Source organism: Amblyraja radiata, chromosome 30 (genome assembly GCF_010909765.2).
Source record: "Amblyraja radiata isolate CabotCenter1 chromosome 30, sAmbRad1.1.pri, whole genome shotgun sequence".
NCBI classification, from domain to species: domain Eukaryota; kingdom Metazoa; phylum Chordata; class Chondrichthyes; order Rajiformes; family Rajidae; genus Amblyraja; species Amblyraja radiata.
The window spans coordinates 17,990,091-18,010,050 of NC_045985.1; the positions used below are offsets into that span (position 1 = coordinate 17,990,091).

Below are 19,960 nucleotides of genomic sequence, written 5' to 3' on the forward strand. Positions count from 1 at the left end.
AGTGCTGAATGGCCTACCCCTGCACCTATTTTTCTATGTTTCTAATGGTGTGTCCAACACACCAGTGGCTACAATATATTGTGGACAATGGGGACCATAATGGTGGGTCCACAGTGGATATAATGTACGGTGGGCAGTGCTGGGACTATGAGAGGTCGCCGCCATTCTGAGCCCTGTACGTCTTGCTCCTATTCACTCCACAGATGCGATCGAGAACGTTGAGATAGAGGTGGAACCTTCAGACGAATTGATCGATGAAGGCGGGAGTATCACGCTGAAATGCAGAGCTGACACCAACCCGCCACCGATTGAGTACCTGTGGGAAAAGGATGTGAGTAGTGGAATCTTACTATTTTACTTCGGAGTCACGTGAGTGAATCCGTGAAGATTTCAAAGCTCTGCGATTTCATGCCGTGGAACGAGTCCACACAAACACAACTGCATCAATTGACCACAGATAAGGGAAACATTGATAATGCATACAGACATGACATGGATTTAAAACATGCTGATGCTATTTAATGAACAAATAATAATAGACGCGCATGCGCACTGGGTGGGTGAGCCTGCCTGAATCCAATGCATAGAGGTGGGAGTGGTGTCGGTGTTGGTTCATAGTTCCAGTGAGCCCTCAGGAGCATCTCCTCCCCTCCCTGGTTTCACCATTCTCTGGCTCCTAGTTCAGGCATAGTGTGCAGGAAGGGGATTTCACATACTGGTTTACACCGAAGATAGACACAAAATGCTGGAGTAACTCAGCGGGACAGGCAGCAGTGATCAAAAGGGAACTGCAGATGCTGGAATATCGAAGGTACACAAAATAGCTGGGGAAACTCAGCGGGTGCAGCAGCATCTATGGAGCGAAGGAAATAGGCGACGTTTCGGGCCAAAACCCTTCTTCAGACTGGTGGGGGGTGGGGAAAGAAAGAAGGAAAAAGGGAGGAGGAGGAGGAGCCCGAGGGCGGGCGGATGGGAGGAGACAGCTAGAGGGTTAAGGAAGGGGAGGAGACAGCAAGGGCTAGCCAAATTGGGAGAATTCAATGTTAATGCCATAAGGACGCAAGGACCCCAGACGGAATATGAGGTGCTGTTCCTCCAATTTCCACTGTTGCTCACTCTGGCAATGGAGGAGACCCAGGACAGAGAGGTCGGATTGGGAATGGGAGGGGGAGTTGAAGTGCTGAGCCACCGGGAGGTCAGGTAGGTTATTGCGGACTGAGCGGAGGTGTTCGGCGAAACGATCGCCCAACCTATGCTTGGTCTCACCGATGTAAATCAGCTGACATCTAGAGCAGCGGATGCAGTAGATGAGGTTGGAGGAGATACAGGTGAACCTTTGTCGCACCTGGAACGACTGCTTGGGACCTTGAATGGAGTCGAGGGGGGAGGTGAAGGGACAGGTGTTGCATTTCTTGCGGTTGCAACGGAAAGTGCCCGGGGAGGGGGTGGTGCGGGAGGGAAGGGAAGAATTGACGAGGGAGTTGCGGAGGGAGCGGTCTTTGCGGAAGGCAGACATGGGGGGAGATGGGAAGATGTGGCGAGTGGTGGGGTCACGTTGGAGGTGGCGGAAATGGCGGAGGATTAGGGGACAGGCAGCATCTCTGGAGAGAAGGAATGGGTGATGTTTCTTGTCGAGACTCTTCCACACTCTAACTCCCTCTGGCTTTATATTTCACTCCTCTCCTCTATCTGACACTTTTTTCTGGTCCCCTTATCATCTCTCACCTTTGTCCACCCATCTGCCATTCAACCCCTCCCTCCCCATCCCCTCTCCTGTATCCACCTAACACTTGCCATGTTTTGTCCCACGCCCACCTCTCTTCCAGTTTCCACCCCCCTACTCCGATCCGTCTGAAGAAGGGTTCAGGGGTGTCACGGTGGCGCAGCGGTAGAGTTGCTGCCTCACAGCGCCAGAGACCCGGGTTCCATCCCGACTACGGGTGCTGTCTGTACGGAGTTTGCACGTTCTCCCCGTGACCTGCGTGGGTTTTCTCCGAGGTCTTCGGTTTCCTCCCACACTCTGAAGGGAAGATTCTCTGGAGAGAAGGAATGGGTGACGTTTCGGGTCAAGACCCTTCTTCAGCAGTCCAAAGAAGGTCTCGACCCAAAACATCACTGGCAGTCTGAAGAAGGGACCTCACTGACACTTAGCAAATAGTGAAAGGCCTGGATAGAGTGGACGTGGAGAGGATGTTTCCACTGGTGGGAGAGTCTAGGACTAGAGGTCACAGCCTCAAAATTAAAGGACATTCCTTTCGGAACGAGATGAGGAGGAATTTATTTAGCCAGAGGGTGGTGAATCTGTGGAATTCTTTGCCATAGAAGGCTGTGGTGGACATCAATGTATATAGTTAAGGCAGAGATAGATGGATTATTGATTAATCAGGGGTTATGGGGAGAAGGCAGGAGAATGGGGTTAGAAGGGAGATATTGATCAGCCATGATTGAATGGGGGAGTAGACTTGATGGGCCGAATGGCCTAATTCTGCTCCTTACACTAATGAACCAGCATCTGCAGTTTCTTCCTGTCGAGTGTTAAGGGGGATGGGTTGGCCATACCAGGACATTGCTGACTCTTGGATCTGGGTCTCAGGGGAAGCTGTTAGGCACCTTGGACCAGTACACCATCCAGGCGGTGAGCAAGAGGGATGAAGGAAGTTACCAGTGCACCGTCTTCGACTTCAACTTCAACCAGCGTTCGGCCCTGAAGGAGATCCGAGTGAAGGGTAAGACCCAACTCACCCATCTAGTCCAAGTCCAACTCACCCATCTAGTTCCTGTCTATCTCACCCATCTAATCCCAGACCCCTCACCCATCTAATCCCAGACCCAACACCCATCTAATCCCAGTCCCAACACCCATCTAGTCCCAGACCCCTCACCCATCTAATCCCAGACCCAACACCCATCTAATCCCAGACCCAACACCCATCTAATCCCAGTCCCAACACCCATCTAGTCCCAGACCACTCACGCATCTAATCCCAGTCCCAACACCCATCTAGTCCCAGACCACTCACCCATCTAGTCCCAGACCACTCACCCATCTAGTCCCAGACCCCTCACCCATCTAATCCCAGACCCCTCACCCATCTAATCCCAGTCCCCTCACCCATCTAATCCCAGTCCCCTCACCCATCTAGTCCCAGACCCCTCACCCATCTAATCCCAGACCCAACACCCATCTAATCCCAGACCCCTCACCCATCTAGTCCCAGACCCCTCACCCATCTAATCCCAGACCCCTCACCCATCTAATCCCAGACACAACTCACCCATCTAGTCCCTGAATATATCACCCAACTAGTCCCAATCTTTCTAACCCAACATCCTAGACCATCCCACCCTACTCATCCCAGTCCATCTCACCGATCCTTCTCACCCTCAATCCAGTCCATCCCACCCAACTTGTCCCTGTCCAATTCACCCAACCAGTCCTAGTCCCAACTAGTCCCACTCTATCTCACTAACTAGTCCCAGAACTTCCCACTCAACTAGCCCCACTCCATCTCACCCAACTAGTCCAAGTCCTTCTTACCTAACTAGTCCTAGTCCCAACTAGTCCCAGTCCATCTCACTAACTAGTCCCAGAATTTCCCACTCAACTAGTCCCAGTTCATCTCACCCAACGTCCTTGTCCAACTCATTCTAATCCCAGTCTCAACTAGTCCCAGTCCTCCTCACCCAACAAGTCCCAGTCCATCTCACCCATTGAAGCCCAGTCCATCTCACCCATTGAGTCCGTCCATTTCACACTAGTCCCAGTCCATCTCATTCCAGTCCCAGTCCCAACTAGTCCTAGTCCATCTCATTCTAGTCTCTGTCCCAAATAGTCCCAGTCCTTCTCACCCAACTAGTCCCAGTGCACCTCATTCCAGTCCCAGTTCCAACTAGTCCCAGTCCATCTCACCCAACTAGTCCCAGTCCCAACTAGTCCCAGTCCATCTCACCCAACTAGTCCCAGTCCCAACTAGTCCCAGTCCATCTCAGTTCACACTGTGTTTTTGATTTTCTGTTTTTGGATTGAATTCTGTTTTTAATTTGTGTCTCTGTGATGTCTTTATTATTTGTTATATTCCGATTATATGTTATTCCGATTACTATGTAAGGTGTCCTTGAGATGTCTGAAAGGCGCCCATTAAATAAAATTTATTATTATTATTATTATCTCACCCAAATAGTCCCAGTCCCAACTAGTCCCAGTCCCAACCAGTCCCAGTCCATCTCACCCAAGTAGTCCCATCTCAACCGTAACTTACCTGAGAAGCTGTGTAGATGAACAGAGACATGTTTCCAACCTGGTGTTCTGAATGTTTTCTTCTTTCTTTGCCTCCATCGCAGCGAGAGAGAATAACAACGCATTAGACGGTGAGGGACGAGGTAAGGCTTACTCAGGAGGCACCCGCGGCTAGGTTTAGCGGTGTTGCGATGGTTCAATGGGCCAACCTTTAGTGAATTCCTGGCACAACTCACCAACTGACTTTGATCGGACTTTACCGAACTTTATCTAGCACAAAACTTTATTCCCCTGTTGGAGTAACTCAGTGAGTCAGGCAGCATCTAGTGGAGATAAGAAAGAGGTGACGTTTCAGATCGAGACCTGATGTTGCCTGACCCGCTGAGTTACTCCAGCATTTTGTGTCCATCTTCATTATTCCCTCTATCCTGTATCTGTAGACTGTGGACGGCTTGATTGTAATCATGTATAGTCTTTCCGCTGACTGGATAGCACGCAAAACAAAAACATTTTCAGAGTGGCACGTTGGCGCAGCGGTAGAGTTGCTGCCTTACAGCACCAGAGATCTGGGTTTGATCCTGACTATGGGTGACAATAGACAATAGGTGCAGGAGTAGGCCATTCGGCCCTTCGAGCCAGCACCGCCATTCAATGTGATCATGGCTGATCATTCCCAATCAGTACCCCGTTCCTGCCTTCTCCCCATATCCCCTGACTCCGCTATTTTAAAGAGCCTCTCTCTTGAAAGCATCTGGAGAACCTGCCTCCGGGCAGAGAATTCCACAGACTCACCACTCTCTGTGAGAAAAAGTGTTTCCTCGTCTCCGTTCTAAATGGCTTACCCCTTATTTCTAAACTGTGGCCCCTGGTTCTGGACTCCCCCAACATCGGGAACATGTTTCCTGCCTCTAGTGTGTCCAAGCCCTTAACAATCTTATATGTTTCAATGAGATACCCTCTCATCCTTCTAAACTCCAGAGTGTACAAGCCCAGCTGCTCCATTCTCTCAGGATATGACAGTCCCACCATCCCATCATAAGAGCAGCTCTAGGCCATTGTGCCTGCTTTGGCATTTAATGTCATTGGGCACCGTATCTGAGGAAGGATGTGCTGGCTCTGGAGAGGGTCCAGAGGAGGTTTACGAGAATGATCCCAGGAATGAGTGGGTTAACCTACGATGAGCGTTTGTCGGCACTGGGCCTGTACTCGCTGGAGTTTAGAAGAATGAAGGGGGTCCTCATTGAAACATATAGAATTGTGAGTGGCTTGGATAGAGTGGATGTGGAGAGGATGTTTCCACTAGTGGGAGAGTTGAGGACCAGCGGCCACAGCCTCAGAATTAAAGGACGTTCCTTTAGGCAGGAGATGAGGAGGAATTTCATTAGTCAGAGGGTGGTGAATCTGTGGAATTCTTTGCCACAGAAGGCTGTGGAGACCAAGTCAATGGATACTTTAAAAGCAGAAATAGATAGATTCTTAATTAGTACGGGTGTCAGGGGTTATGGGGAGAAGGCAGGAGAATGGGATTGAGAGGGAGAGATAGATCAGCCATGATTGAATGGCAAAGGTACACAAAATTGCTGGGGAAACTCAGCGGGTGCAGCAGCATCTATGGAGCGAAGGAAATAGGCGACGTTTCGGCCCGAAACGTCGCCTATTTCCTTCGCTCCATAGATGCTGCTGCACCCGCTGAGTTTCCCCAGCAATTTTGTGTACCTTCGATATTCCAGCATCTGCAGTTCCCTTTTGAACATGATTGAATGGCAGTTGACTTGTTGGGCCGAATGGCCTAATTCTGCTCCTATCACTTATGACCTTATAAGTTATGAGTGACACAGTGGGTTGGGGAGGAGAAGGGGCTCAGTGTAACGTTTTATTTTCTCTTTCATTCTGCAGGTAACTCAATTTTCACTGCGGGGAGTCACTCAAAAGGTAAGAAGCCAGTGGTGGAGACACTCCCCGACTTACGTGAGAGCTACGATCTTCAGTGAACCCTTACGTAAGTCAGGGTTTTACCTACGTGGGAATCACCCTCCCCACATCCCTGCACGAGATACCTCACTGAGAGTACTAACCGTCTCCGCGGCGACCTGCTGCATCCAGGGCCCTTTCTGCACCACGCGGCCTTCTGGGTAAGCAGGACCGCCATTGCCGGCTTGTGTCCGATGTAAACTTGAGAGATGGTACAGTGTTGTGGAAATTACCAACTGCGTGTGCGTGATTTACCGAAAAACAGCCAAAACGATACACGATAGTGCTACAATTTTTGGCCCACCTTACTCACCATTGTCATCTGGTATGCAATAGCCAAGTTTCATTCAGATTGATGTTATATTTTATAAGTTATTGACATTTTATACATTACAAAAATAATAGACAGGGACAGGGACAAGTTGCCATAGAGGGAGTACAGAGAAGGTTCACCAGACTGATTCCTGGGATGGCAGGACTTTCATATGAAGAAAGACTGGATAGACTCGGGTTGTACTCGCTAGAATTTAGAAGACTGAGGGGGGATCTTATAGAAACTTACAAAATTCTTAAGGGGTTGGACAGGCTAGATGCAGGAAGATTATTCCCGATGTTGGGGAAGACCAGAACAAGTGGTCACAGTTTAAGGATAAGGGGGAAATCTTTTAGGACCGAGATGAGAAAAACATTTTTCACACAGAGAGTGGTGAATCTGTGGAATTCTCTGCCACAGAAGGTAGTTGAGGCCAGTTCATCGGCTGGATTTAAGAGGGAGCTAGATGTGGCCCTTGTGGCTAAAGGGATCAGAGGGTATGGAGAGAAGGCAGGTACGGGATACTGAGTTGGATGATCAGCCATGATCATATTGAATGGCGGTGCAGGCTCGAAGGGCCGAATGGCCTACTCCTGCACCTAATTTCTATGTTTCTATGTTTCTATGTTACAATGACGTCGCGATGGGATCCTGAATCTCATTTATATTTAAAAAATCACAATTTTCAAAAAAAATGAATTTAATCAAATTCTTCCGTTTTCATTAACAGCTGACATTGTGTTTAGGTTATTTTAAAGAAGGAATATGATTTTTAATTGTTGGGGGGGGGGGGGGTGCGATAGGGGGGAGGTTACATTAAAAATAAACATTGCGATTTTCATTGTGGGGGGTGGGATGGGGGAGGTGAGGAGTGGGGGAGCAAGGGGATGGAGGGAGAGGAGGGGGGTAGGGAGGGGAGTGGGGCTATGGAGGGAGGAAGGGAGGGTGACTGAGGGTAGGGGAAAGGAGAGGTGAGGGAGGGAATTGGGGAGGGGAGGAGGAGAGGGGAAAGAAGAGGGAGGGTGAAGAGGAGGGGGAGATGGTGCTGGGGGATGAGGGGGAATGGAGGAGGATAGGGATTGGAAGAGGGATGGCGTGGTAATGGAGGCGGGGAGGAGGGGGTGATATTTTACAGGTTATTGACATTTTGAACTTTGAAAACGTCGCAGTCGTGTTCCCACTTGCCGTCCGCGCCTGCGCAGTTGGGGGAGGGTTTGCCGTGACTCGAGTCACAACGGGGAACTCTGGCGCCACAATGGGAACCCGTCAGCCGCGCCTGTGCAATTGGGGGCTATGGGTGAGTGGTGGAATATTTCCTTGGGAGACGAGCCCAACAGGTCCGCACCTGGTCTAGTATATATATATATATATATATATACATGAGGATAGACATTCTTGCCATAGAGGGAGTACAGAGGAGGTTCACCAGACTGATTCCTGGGATGTCAGGACTTTCATATGAAGAAAGACTGGATAGACTCGGCTTGTACTCGCTAGAATTTAGAAGATTGAGGGGGGATCTTATAGAAACTTACAAAATTCTAAAGGGGTTGGACAGGCTAGATGCAGGAAGATTATTCCCGATGTTGGGGAAGTCCAGAACAAGGGGTCACAGTTTAAGGATAAGAGGGAAGTCTTTTAGGACCGAGATGAGAAAAACATTTTTCACACAGAGAGTGGTGAATCTGTGGAATTCTCTGCCACAGAAGGTAGTTGAGGCCAGTTCATCGGCTGGATTTAAGAGGGAGTTAGATGTGGCTCTTGTAGCTAAAGGGATCAGGGGGGTATGGAGAGAAGGCAGGCATTGGATATTGATTTGGATGATCAGACATGATCATATTGAATGGCGGTGCAGGCTCGAAGGGCCGAATGGCCTACTCCTGCACCTATTTTCTATGTTTCTATGCACACACACCGCACAAGCACACACATATATATCTATATATATATATATATACAAATACCGATGATACCAATACCAATACCTCCAAAACCAATACCACCGACATCAGTCTCAAGAAGGGTCTCGACCCGAAACGTCACCCATTCCTTCTCTCCATAGATGCTGCCTCACCCGCTGAGTTACTCCAGCATTTTGTGCCTACCTCCAATACCAATATCTCCATGATGCAACCACTCGATAACAATGGAAGCCATGGTGGTCATGAGGACATGGGCCAAGGACTCAATACCAATACCTCCAATGCCAACACCACCATGATGCAACTACTCAATATGAATGGTAGCCTTGGAAGGGTTTGGGAGCCGTGGGGACATGGAGGACCAAGGCTGGATGAAACATAGAAACATAGACAATAGGTGCAGGAGTAGGCCATTCGGCCCTTCGAGCCTGCACCGCCATTCAATATGATCATGGCTGATCATCCAACTCAGTATCCTGTACCTGCCTTCTCTCCATACCCCCTGATCCCTTTCGCCACAAGGGCCACATCTAGCTCCCTCTTAAATATAGCCAATGAACTGGCCTCAACTACCTTCTGTGGCAGAGAATTCCACAGATTCACCACTCTCTGGGTGAAAAATGTTTTCCTCATCTCGGTCCTAAAAGATTTCCCCCTTATCCTTAAACTGTGTGACCCCTTGTTCTGGACTTCCCCAACATCGGGAACAATCCTCCTGCATCTAGCCTGTCCAACCCCTTAAGAATTTTGTAAGTTTCTATAAGATCCCCCCCTCAGTCTTCTAAATTCTAGCGAGTACAAGCCGAGTCTATCCAGTCTTTCTTCGTATGAAAGTCCTGACATCGCAGGAATCAGTCTGGTGAACCTTCTCTGTACTCCCTCTATGGCAAGGATGTCTTTCCTCAGATTAGGAGACCAAAACTGTACGCAATACTCCAGGTGTGGTGTCACCAAGACCCTGTACAACTGCAGTAGAACCTCCCTGCTGCGATGAGGGAGACATTGTTCTGTACGATCAGTATGGATCTGGCCCGGTGGATCTCCTGAAGTAGCTGTGTGATCTGTTGACAGATGGTCACGGAGGGCCCGGGACCCTGAACCGAGCTGGCATGGTGATTGGGATCATCGTCACACTGTCTCTGGTGGCCTTCTTCATCTCCGTCGCCTACTACATCTGCTACCATCGGCAGAAGAAGGAAAAGTGAGTCCTTCCCCCAAAACCTCACCCCGTTTCCCACCTAGGCGGATCTACCACTGGAGATGGCTCCTTACCAAGCGGCGCAGTGGGTAGAACCGCTGACTCACAGCGCCAGAGAGCTGACCGCGGGCATGGTCTGTGTGCAGTTTGTACCGTCTCCCCCTTATCTGCGTGGGTTTTGTCCAGGAGCTTAGAATAAAGGGGAGGTCATTTACGACTGAGATGAGAAAAAACTTTTTCACCCAGAGAGTTGTGAATTTATGGAATTCCCTGCCACAGAGGGCAGTGGGGGCCAAGTCACTGGATGGATTTAAGAGAGAGTTAGATAGAGCTCTAGGGGCTAGTGGAGTCAAGGGATATGGGGAGAAGGCAGGCACGGGTTATTGATAGGGGACGATCAGCCATGATCACAATGAATGGCGGTGCTGGCTCGAAGGGCCGAATGGCCTCCTCCCGCACCTATTTTCTATGTTTCTATGCTCCAGTTTCCTCCCACACTCCAAAGACATAATTGGGCCTCTGTAAATCGCCCCCAGTGTTTAGCTTAGATTAGCTTAGTTTAGTTAGGAGATACAGCGCGGAAACAGGCCCTTCGGCCCACAGAGTCCGCTCCGACCAGCGATCCCCGCACAATAACACTATCCTACACACACCAGGAACAATTTATATTTGTAGAATATTTACTGTATTGAAAGCCAATTTACCTACAAAGCTGTACGTCTTTGGAGTGTGGGAGGAAACCGAAGATCTCGGAGAAAACCCACGCAGGTCACGGGGAGAACGTGCAAACTCCGTACAGACTGCACCCGTAGTCGGGATGGAACTCTGGCGCTGAAAGCGCTATACGGCAACTCTACCACTGCGCCACAGTGCTGCCCTCGTGTGTCGGGAGCGGATGCGAAAGTGGAATATAATTGAACCAGTGTATGAACGGAGCCAGTCCAGGGGGTTTCAGTTTCAGTTTAGTTTATTGTCACATGTGCCGAGGTACAGTGAAAAGCCTTTGTTGCGTGCTAACCAGTCAGTGGGAAGACTGTGCATGATTACAATCGAGCCATTTACTGTGTATAGATACATGATAAGGGAATAACGTTTAGTGCAAGGTAAAGCACTAAAGTCCGATCGAAGATAGTCACCGAGGGTCACCAATGCTATATATTGTCCCTGGTGTGTCGGGAGTGGATGAGAAAGTGGATGGAAAGTAAATGGAACATGTCCCATCTACACTTGTCCCACCTGCCCGCCTTTGGTCCATATCCCTCCAAACCTGTCTTATTCATGTACCTGTCCTACTGTTTCTTAAACGTCGGGATAGTCCCAGCCTCAACTACCTCCTCTGGCAGCTCGTTCCATACACCCATCACCCTTTGTGTGAAAAAGTTACCCCTCAGATTCCTATTAAATCTTTTCCCCTTCACCTTGAACCTGTGGCCTCTGGTCCTCGATTCACCTACTCTGGGCAAGAGACTCTGTGCGTCTACCCGATCTATTCCTCTCATGATTTTATACACCTCTATAAGATCACCCCTCATCCTCCTGCGCTCCAAGGAATAGAGACCCAGCCTGCTCCACCTCCCTATAGCTCAGGCCCTCAAGTCCTGGCAACATCCTTGTAAAGGTATTTCCTTGAGAAATAAACTGGCGATTTAATATTTTGCGACTGACTTCAAGCCCGTGTGCCCCGTGGTTTTGTAACGGGATGACATAGAACTCGTGTGTGAGTGGATGCGGGTTCTTGGTGTGAGGGGGAGGGGGAGGGGATGGGTGGGACAGAGAGGGAACAGAGTGGGATCAGTGGGATCAGAACATTCCCAGTGTGACCAGAGATTCCATAACATTCCCATCTTTGCCACATTTCTACCTCTTTAAGGAAACGATTGGAGGATTTCGAGGAGACAAGAGCCATGGATCCAGAGAAGGCCCCTCCTACAGCAGAGACACTCGAGGGAGAGGTGGGTCAACTGCGTCAAGATTCACCAGGGTTTAATTGTTAAATGGTGGCAAATCGTCATTTGGGGTGGCACAGCGGGTAGAGTTGCTGCCTCACAGCACCAGAGACCCGGGATCGAACCTGATTACGGGTGCTGTCTGTACGGCGTTTGTACATTCTCCCTGTGATCGTGTGGGCTTTCACCGGCTGCTCCGGTTTCCTCCCACATCCCAAAGACGTGCAGGCTTGTAGCTTAAATTAGCCTTGGTAAAGATTGTAAATTGTCCCTAGTGTGTCGATTAGTGCTAGTGTACGGGGATCGCTGGTCGGCGCAGACTCGGTGGGCTGAAGTCCGTTTCCATGCTTTATCTCTAAATAGACAATAGACAATAGGTGCAGGAGTAGGCCTACATACCGTCTGAAGAAGGGTTTCGGCCCGAAACATTGCCTATCTCCTTCGCTCCATAGATGCTGCTGCACCCGCTGAGTTTCTCCAGCATTTTTGTGTACCCAGGAGTAGGCCATTTGGCCCTTCGAGCCAGCACCGCCATTCAATGTGATCATGGCTGATCATCCACAATCAGTACCCCATTCCTGCCTTCTCCCCATATCCCCTGACTCCGCTATTTTTAAGAAGCCTATCTAGCTCTCTCTTGAAAGCATTCAGAGAACCTGCCTCCACCGCCCTCTGAGGCAGCGAATTCCACAGACTCACCACTCTCTGTGAGAAAAAGTGTTTCCTCGTCTCCGTTCTAAATGGCTTACTCCTTATTCTTAAACTGTGTGGCCCCTAGTTCTGGACTCCCCCAACATCGGGAACATGTTTCCTGCCTCTAGTGTGTCCAAGCCCTTAAGTATCTGTGTTATGGTGGATGCCTTGTACAATCTTCCTTTCTTTCTTAGCAGGAACAGTGAGCAATGAGGAAGAATACCCAACCTCGCTGATGAATCCCGAGAGGAACATCCTACCAAAGACCGAGTTAGCTCGTCTATCTTAAACATTGGCCTTTGGTGCATCTTAAAGCAAGGCCTCTAGTATTTACAACCTATCCATAGAGTGATACAGCATGGAGACAGGCCCTTCGGCCCAATTTGCCCACACCGGCCAACATGTCCCAGCTACACTAGTCCCACCTGTGGTCCATATTCCTTCAAACCTATCTTATTCATGTACCTGTCCAACTGTTTCTTAAACGTCGGGATAGTCCCAGCCTCAACTATCTCCTCCAGCAGCTTGTTCCATACACCCACCACCGTTTGCATGAAAAAGTTACTTCTCAGATTCCTATTAAATCTTTTCCCCTTCACCTTGAACCTGTGGCCTCTGGTCCTTGATTCTCCTACTCTGGGCAAGAGACTCTGTGCATCTACCCGATCTATTCCTCTCATGATTTATACACCTCTATAAGATCACCCCTCATCCTCCTGCGCTCCAAGGAATAGAATCCCGGCCTGCTCAACCTCTCCCTAAAGCTCAGGCCCTCAAGTCCTGGCAACATCCTTGTAAAGGTATTTCCTTGAGAAATAAACTGGCGATTTAATATTTTGCGACTGACTTCATGCCCGTGTGCCCCGTGGTTTTGTAAGTTGCCCTGTCTGATGATATAAAAGAGAGGTATTTACTTTTGATTCCAAAGACAGACACAAAATGCTGGAGTAACTCAGCGGGACAGGCAGCATCTCTGGGGAGACGGAATGGGTGACGTTTCAGGTCAGGACCCTTCTTCAGATTTTACTCGAAGCGTCACCCATTCTCTCCAGGGACGCTGTCTGTCCCGCTGAGTTACTCAACGGGACAGGCAGCATCTCTGGCGTAAACAAGCATCTTCAGTTCCTTCCTACACAGTTCCTTTTGATTTCCTGGACTGCCTTTGGTTCGCACCTGATTTGTGTGTGGAGGCTTTTAAAGGGTAAGAGACTGGGTAGAGATTGAGCAGAGATCTCTAGTGAACACTGTATTCTCCAATTTTCAGTAACCACCCACCCATTCCTCCCCCAGTCCCTTTTTATCCCCCCACCCCCCTCTTCCCTTTGCCCACCTAGATAATAATAATCCTAAGGTACACAAAAAAGCTGGAGAAACTCAGCGGGTGCAGCAGCATCTATGGAGCGAAGGAAATAGGCCGAAACCCTTCTTCAGACCCAAAACGTTGCCTATTTCCTTCGCTCCATAGATGCTGCTGCAACCGCTGAGTTTCTCCAGCTTTTTTGTGTACCTTCGATTTTCCAGCATCTGCAGTTCCTTCTTAAACACTAATAATAAACCTATATCTGTATCCTTTCATCTGGCTTCACATTCACAGCGCTTCTTCCCTCCTTATCCGACGCCCTTCAGGCTTTAGAGGTACAGCGCGGAAACAGACCCTTCAGCCCACCGAGTCTGCGCCGACCAGGGATCGCCCCGCACACTAGCACTATCCTACGCACACAAAAGACAATTTACAATTTTTAACCGAAGCCAATTAACCTACAAACCTGTACGACTTTGGAGTGTGGGAGGAAACCGGAGCACCCGGAGAAAACGCACGCAGTCACAGGGAGAACTTGCAAACTCCGTACAGACAGCACTTGTGTGGTTCAGTCACTGTTGGAGCACTCCAAAGACGTACAGGTTTGTAGGTTAATTGTCTTTGGTTAAATTGTCCATATTTGTGTATGACAGTGTTAGTATGTGGGGTGATCGCTGGTCAGCTCGGGCTTACTCAAGAGCATCTTGAGTAAATGGGATACGGGTTTGAAGGACTCCCCGGTCTCACGCAGGTAGTCTAGAGAGTCATAGAATGAAACAGTGTGGAAACAGGCCCTTTGACCCAACTTGCCCACACTGGCCAACATGTCCCAGCTACACTAGTCCTACCTGCCTGCGCTTGGTCCACATCCCTCCAAACCTGTCCTATCCATGCACAATCTGCCATAGGCAATGATGGGCCAATTCTACACGGCCATCGTAGAGTCTGTTCTCACCTTCTCCATCATGGTCTGGTTTGGCTCAGCCACCAAGCACGACACCTGGAGGCTGCAGCGAATCGTCCGATCAGCTGAGAAGGTTATGGGCTGCAACAAAATAGAGAGAGTACAGAGGAGATTTACTAGAATGTTGCCTGGGTTTCAGCAACTAAGTTACAGAGAAAGGTTGAACAAGTTAGGGCTTTATTCTTTGGAGCGCAGAAGGTTAAGGGGGGACTTGATAGAGGTTTTTAAAATGATGAGAGGGATAGACAGAGTTGACGTGGAAAAGCTTTTCCCACTGAGAGTAGGGAAGATTCAAACAAGGGGACATGACTTGAGAATTAAGGGACTGAAGTTTAGGGGTAACATGAGGGGGGACTAATGTTACTCAGAGAGTGGTAGCTGTGTGGAATGAGCTTCCAGTGAAGGTGGTGGAGGCAGGTTCGTTTTTATCATTTAAAAATAAATTGGATAGTTATATGGATGGGAAAGGAATGGAGGGTTATGGTCTGAGCGCAGGTATATGGGACTAGGGGAGATTATGTGTTCGGCACGGACTCGAAGGGTCGAGATGGCCTGTTTCCGTGCTGTAATTGTTATATGGTTATATGGTAACCTTCCCTCCATTGATGAACTGTACACTGCAAGGGCCAGGAAGCGAGCGGGCAAGATCATCTCTGACCCCTCTCACCCTGGCCACAAACTCTTTGAATCACTTCCCTCTGGAAGGCGACTCCGGACTGTCAAAGCTGCCACAGTCAGACACAAAAACAGTTTTTGTCCACGAGTAGTTGCTCTACTCAACAGTCAAAAATCTGTAGCCTCCCTTTGATCTGGTATTTTGTTGGTTCACATGCTTGATCAATGGTGATTTATCATTAATGTTTGATTATTATTAATGTTTAGTGTTTTCTGAGTCATTTGTAACTGTCACTGTATGTCATGTTGTTACTTGTGGGCGGAGCACCAAGGCAAATTCCTTGTATGTGAATATTTGGCCAATAAACTTACTGACTGACTTACTTACCTGTTTCTTAAACATATTCTTGAACATTTGGTAGTGTTTGTGTTGTTTTCTCCAATTCCTTCCAGGAATCTCACCCTTGTTGAAAGCCATCTCTTTGATCTTGCCTACAGTGAAACTATGATGACATTTCTTGCTCGATGGTGTGGCAATACATTTCTATTTTAAGAAGGCATTCAACAGTCTGGTCATATAAACTATATTAAAGGCACAAATAAAAATTATATGGGTGAAAGATTGTTTCAATCATAGATTATTTGAGAGTCAAGATACACACATGTGTTCTGGTGAACATCAACATTCACACACTGTAAACATAGAAACATAGACAATAGGTGCAGGAGTAGAGGCCATTCGGCCCTTCGAGCCTGCACCGCCATTCAATATGATCTTGGCTGATCATCCAACTCAGTATCCTGTACCTGCCTTCTCTCCATACACCCTGATCCCTTTAGCTACAAGGGCCACATCTAACTCCCTCTTAAATATAGCCAATGAACTGTGGCCTCAACTACCTTCTGTGGCAGAGAATTCCACAGATTCACCACTCTCTGTGTGAAAAATGTTTTTCTCATCTCGGTCCTAAAAGACTTCCCCCTTATCCTTAAACTGTGACCCGTTGTTCTGGACTTCCCCAATATCGGGAATAATCTTCCTGCATCTACCCTGTCCAACCCCTTAAGGATTTTGTAAGTTTCTATAAGATCCCCCCTCAATCTTCTAAATTCTAGCGAGTATTCTTGATTCTGATTGCCCAAAGAGCTAAATCTAACTCTCCCTTGAAAACATCCAGTGAATTGGCCTCCACTGCCTTCTGTGGCAGAGAATTCCACAGATTCACAACTCTCTGGATGAAAAATCTTTTCCTAATCTCAGTCCTAAGTGGCCAACCCCTTATTCTGAAAATTCCAGTGAGTATAAACCCAGTCAATCCATTCTGTAGATGAACACAAAAGGCTGGATTAACTCAGCGGATCAGGCAGCATCTCTGGAGAAAAGGATTAGATGATGTTTCCGGTCGAGACCCTTCTTCAGGGGAAAGGGAAACTATATGGGAAACCTATGCTGCAAAGACAGGTTTGTAGGTTAAATGACCATTGATCAGAGTTGACCCTAGTTCTATGCTATCACAGTTTCTCATCCACTTCCCCCTAAACACCAGCGACAATTTACAGAGGGACAAGTAACATACAAACCTTGCCCGCCGATGTGGGAGGAATTTAAACTTTGGGAATAAATTCCGTCTGCCAACCCTCACCATTAAATCCATCCCCTATAACCTAGAACTATCCCCACTACCACCAGCTCCATTCATTTGAAACTTAATTCATGTTACCCCCTGAATTGAATTCCTCCTGAATTCATCACCTTCTGAATTCATAACCATGTTATTAAAATGGGCAGTGGGCAGGTGCTATAGACCTGCACGGGAAGGTAGACGCTCCCGCCCCCACGAGTCTCGGGCAGATGGGGCTCGTCAGCCTGGGAAGGCAGTCCATCTAGGAGAGGGAAAACTCTGATTTAAAACCTCTGCTGCCTTGTGGCCACATCCAGTCATGGAAAAGGCTCCTGGAGTAAACCTCAAGAAAATCCGGAGTCGGAGCCCCTAACGTAGAAACATAGAAACATAGAAAATAGGTGCAGGAGTAGGCCATTCGGCCCTTCGTGCCTGCACCGCCATTCAATATGATCATGGCTGATCATCCAACTCAGTATCCCATACCTGCCTTCTCTCCATACCCCCTGATCCTTTTAGCCACAAGGGCCACGTCTAACTCCCTCTTAAATATAGCCAATGAACTGGCCTCAACTACCTTCTTCCGACCAGGATGCATCACCCATGGTCAGTCATGACCGAGAGGGGCCAACTATTAAAACATATGCAGCAAGTAATTAGCAAACAGCTTTACGATTGTTTGACTTTGATCGATTAGGAAGATTATTAACTTAACACAAGGCATATGACAAGGTCCCGCATGGCAGGGTGCTCTGGAAGATTAGATCCCATGCGATACAAGGAGAGATAGCTGAATGGATAGAACATTGGCTTCATGGAAGGAAGCAGAGGGTGATGGTGGTAGGTTGCTTTTCAGACTGGAGGCCTGTGACTAGTGGTGTGCCTCAGGGTTCAGTGTTGGTTCCATTAGTGTTTGTCATCTATGTCAATGATTAGATTAGATTAGATTAGATTATTTAATGACCACACAGTCAAGCTGGTGGAATTCAGGTTCAGTACAGGATGTTACAAGGTAGGCTGATTCCCGTCAAACATAACATAAAACACAACATCATACAATATACAGTACATGCATTGGGAGGATATGTGCTGTTATCATAGTGTGTTCAGAATTCGGATTGCGTGTGGGTAAGAACTGTTTTTAAATCGAGATGTCTTGGCGGGCAGTGAGCTGTAGCGCCTTCCTGATGGCAGCAGGTGGAAGATGTGGTGAGCTGGGTGGGAGGGATCAGAGATGATTTTCTTCACCCTTGACACGGACCGTTTGTGATGGAGTGATTCTATTGATGGAAGGGGAGTGCTGATGATTTTGGATGCTTTGTTAACTATGCGCTGTAATTTATTATGGGAGTGAGTGTCTAAACTGCTGAACCAGACTGTAATTGATGAAGTGAGCATGCTTTGGATGATGGCTGTGTAGAATCGGATTAGGAGGTGTTTCCTTACTCTAAACTTCTTGAGCTGGCGGAGGAAGAAGAGTCTTTGGTTGGCTTTTTTGTAGATGTGATTTGAATTGATTTTCCATTTGAGGTTATTGCTTATGTGAGTGCCAAGAAATTTGAATGAGTCAGTGGTGGATATGGGTTCGCCTGAGATGAGTAGGGGGGTCTTGGGTTGTGCCTTACGTCTGAGATCAATGATGAGTTCGTGTGTTTTTGATGTGTTGAGTAAGAGGTTATTATCTGTGCACCAAGTGACTGCTTTGTGTGTTTGAGTGCGGTATTCTGTACATGCAATGATGAGCAAGTGTGCAGATGACACAAAGGTGGGTGGTATTATAGATAGTGAAGATGGTTGTCAACAATTGCACCAGGATGTTGATTAGTTGGCCAGGTGGGCTGAGGAATAGTTGATGGCATTTAATACAGAATTTAATAGGGGCGGCAGGGTGGCACAGCGGTAGAGTTGCTGCCTCACAGCGCCAGAGACCCGGGTTCAATCCTGACTAAGGTACTGTCTGTAAGGAGTTTGTACGTTCTCCCCGTGACCTGCGTGGGTTTTTTCCTGGGTCTCCGGTTTCCTCCCACAGTCAAGACGTACAGGTTTGTAGATTTGCTTGGTAAAATTGTCCCTAGTGCGTGTAGGAGAGTGTCAACGTGTGGGGATCGCTGGTCGGCACGGACTCGGTGGGCCGAAGGGCCAGTTTCCGCACTGTATCTCTAAACTAAAACCAAGCTGAACAAAATGTGAGTTGTTGCATTTTGGGAAGTCTAACATGCGCAGGGCCTACGGAATGAACGGTAGGGCTGTGGGGAGTGTTGTAGAGCAGAGGGATCTAGGACTGCATGTACAGGGTCGTAGAAAGTAGCATCACAGGTGGATATGGTGGTCAAGAAGGCTTTTGGCACATTGGCCTTCATCAGAGCATTGAGTATAGATGTTGGGAGGTCATGTTGCAGTTATATAAGGCATAGGTGAGGCCGTATTTAGCGTATTGTGTTCAGTTCTGGGCACCATGTTATAGGAAAGATGTTGTCAAGCTGGAAAGACTACAGAGAAAATTTACAAGGATGTTGCCAGGACTAGAGGGTCCGAGCTACAGGGAGAGGTTGAGCAGGCTGGGACTCTATTCCTTGGAGCGCAGGAGGATGAGGGGTGATCTTCTAGAGGTGTATAAAATCATGAGAGGAATAGATCAGGTAAATGCACAGAGTATCTTGCCCGGAGTAGGTGAATGGAGGATAGGGTTGCCAACTTTCTAACTCCCAAATAAGGGACAAAAGGTCAAAATAAGGGACAAATTCCCCACGGCAATTGGTTGACCGACTGGGCCATGGCTGGGTGAATGATGAGTTGGCCCGGGTGCTGGACTGCACACAAAGCCCAGCCGGCGGGCCAGCTGTGAGGAGTTTTGGCCCGGGGGCCGCGCGCAAAGTCCGGCGCCCCGTCCAACTCATGAACCGATGATCGGCCACGAGAAGGAGGGGTGGTGGTGGTGTCGGCGGTAAGCGAAGGTCCGAAGGTCGGACAGCTGGGCCGGGCTGCCGACCGACCGACGGGGCCACGGGCGAGGAGCTGCTGCTGCTGCTGCTGCTGCTGCACTCCATGGGCTGCACTACGTCGGGACGGGTGAGGCGGGGCCGGACGACCAGACAATCCCCTCGACCCGAGTAGTAGCGGTCAAATACGGGACAAGGGCGGTCCCGTACGGGACAATCCAATTTAGCCCAATATACGGG

At 48.6% G+C, this 19,960-nt stretch overlaps 1 protein-coding gene across 3 annotated transcripts in view; it reads left to right on the plus strand.

Moving 5' to 3' along the window:
- ager (advanced glycosylation end-product specific receptor) overlaps window positions 1-12,702 on the plus strand; it is a 37,673-nt gene extending 24,971 nt beyond the window's left edge. Inside the window, exons 7-13 of one of the 3 annotated variants that reach the window (XM_033047702.1) lie at window positions 204-331; window positions 2,594-2,726; window positions 4,342-4,380; window positions 6,134-6,169; window positions 9,515-9,644; window positions 11,512-11,593; window positions 12,475-12,702. In XM_033047702.1, the coding sequence (XP_032903593.1) occupies window positions 204-331; window positions 2,594-2,726; window positions 4,342-4,380; window positions 6,134-6,169; window positions 9,515-9,644; window positions 11,512-11,593; window positions 12,475-12,486 (560 nt within the window). In that variant the 3' untranslated portion in view covers window positions 12,487-12,702. Of the gene's footprint in view, window positions 1-203; window positions 332-2,593; window positions 2,727-4,341; window positions 4,381-6,133; window positions 6,170-9,514; window positions 9,645-11,511; window positions 11,642-12,474 lie in introns of those variants that run through there. The other 2 variants (XM_033047703.1, XM_033047699.1) reach the window with 2 other exon arrangements.
- The last annotated feature ends 7,258 nt before the right edge of the window (window positions 12,703-19,960 follow it).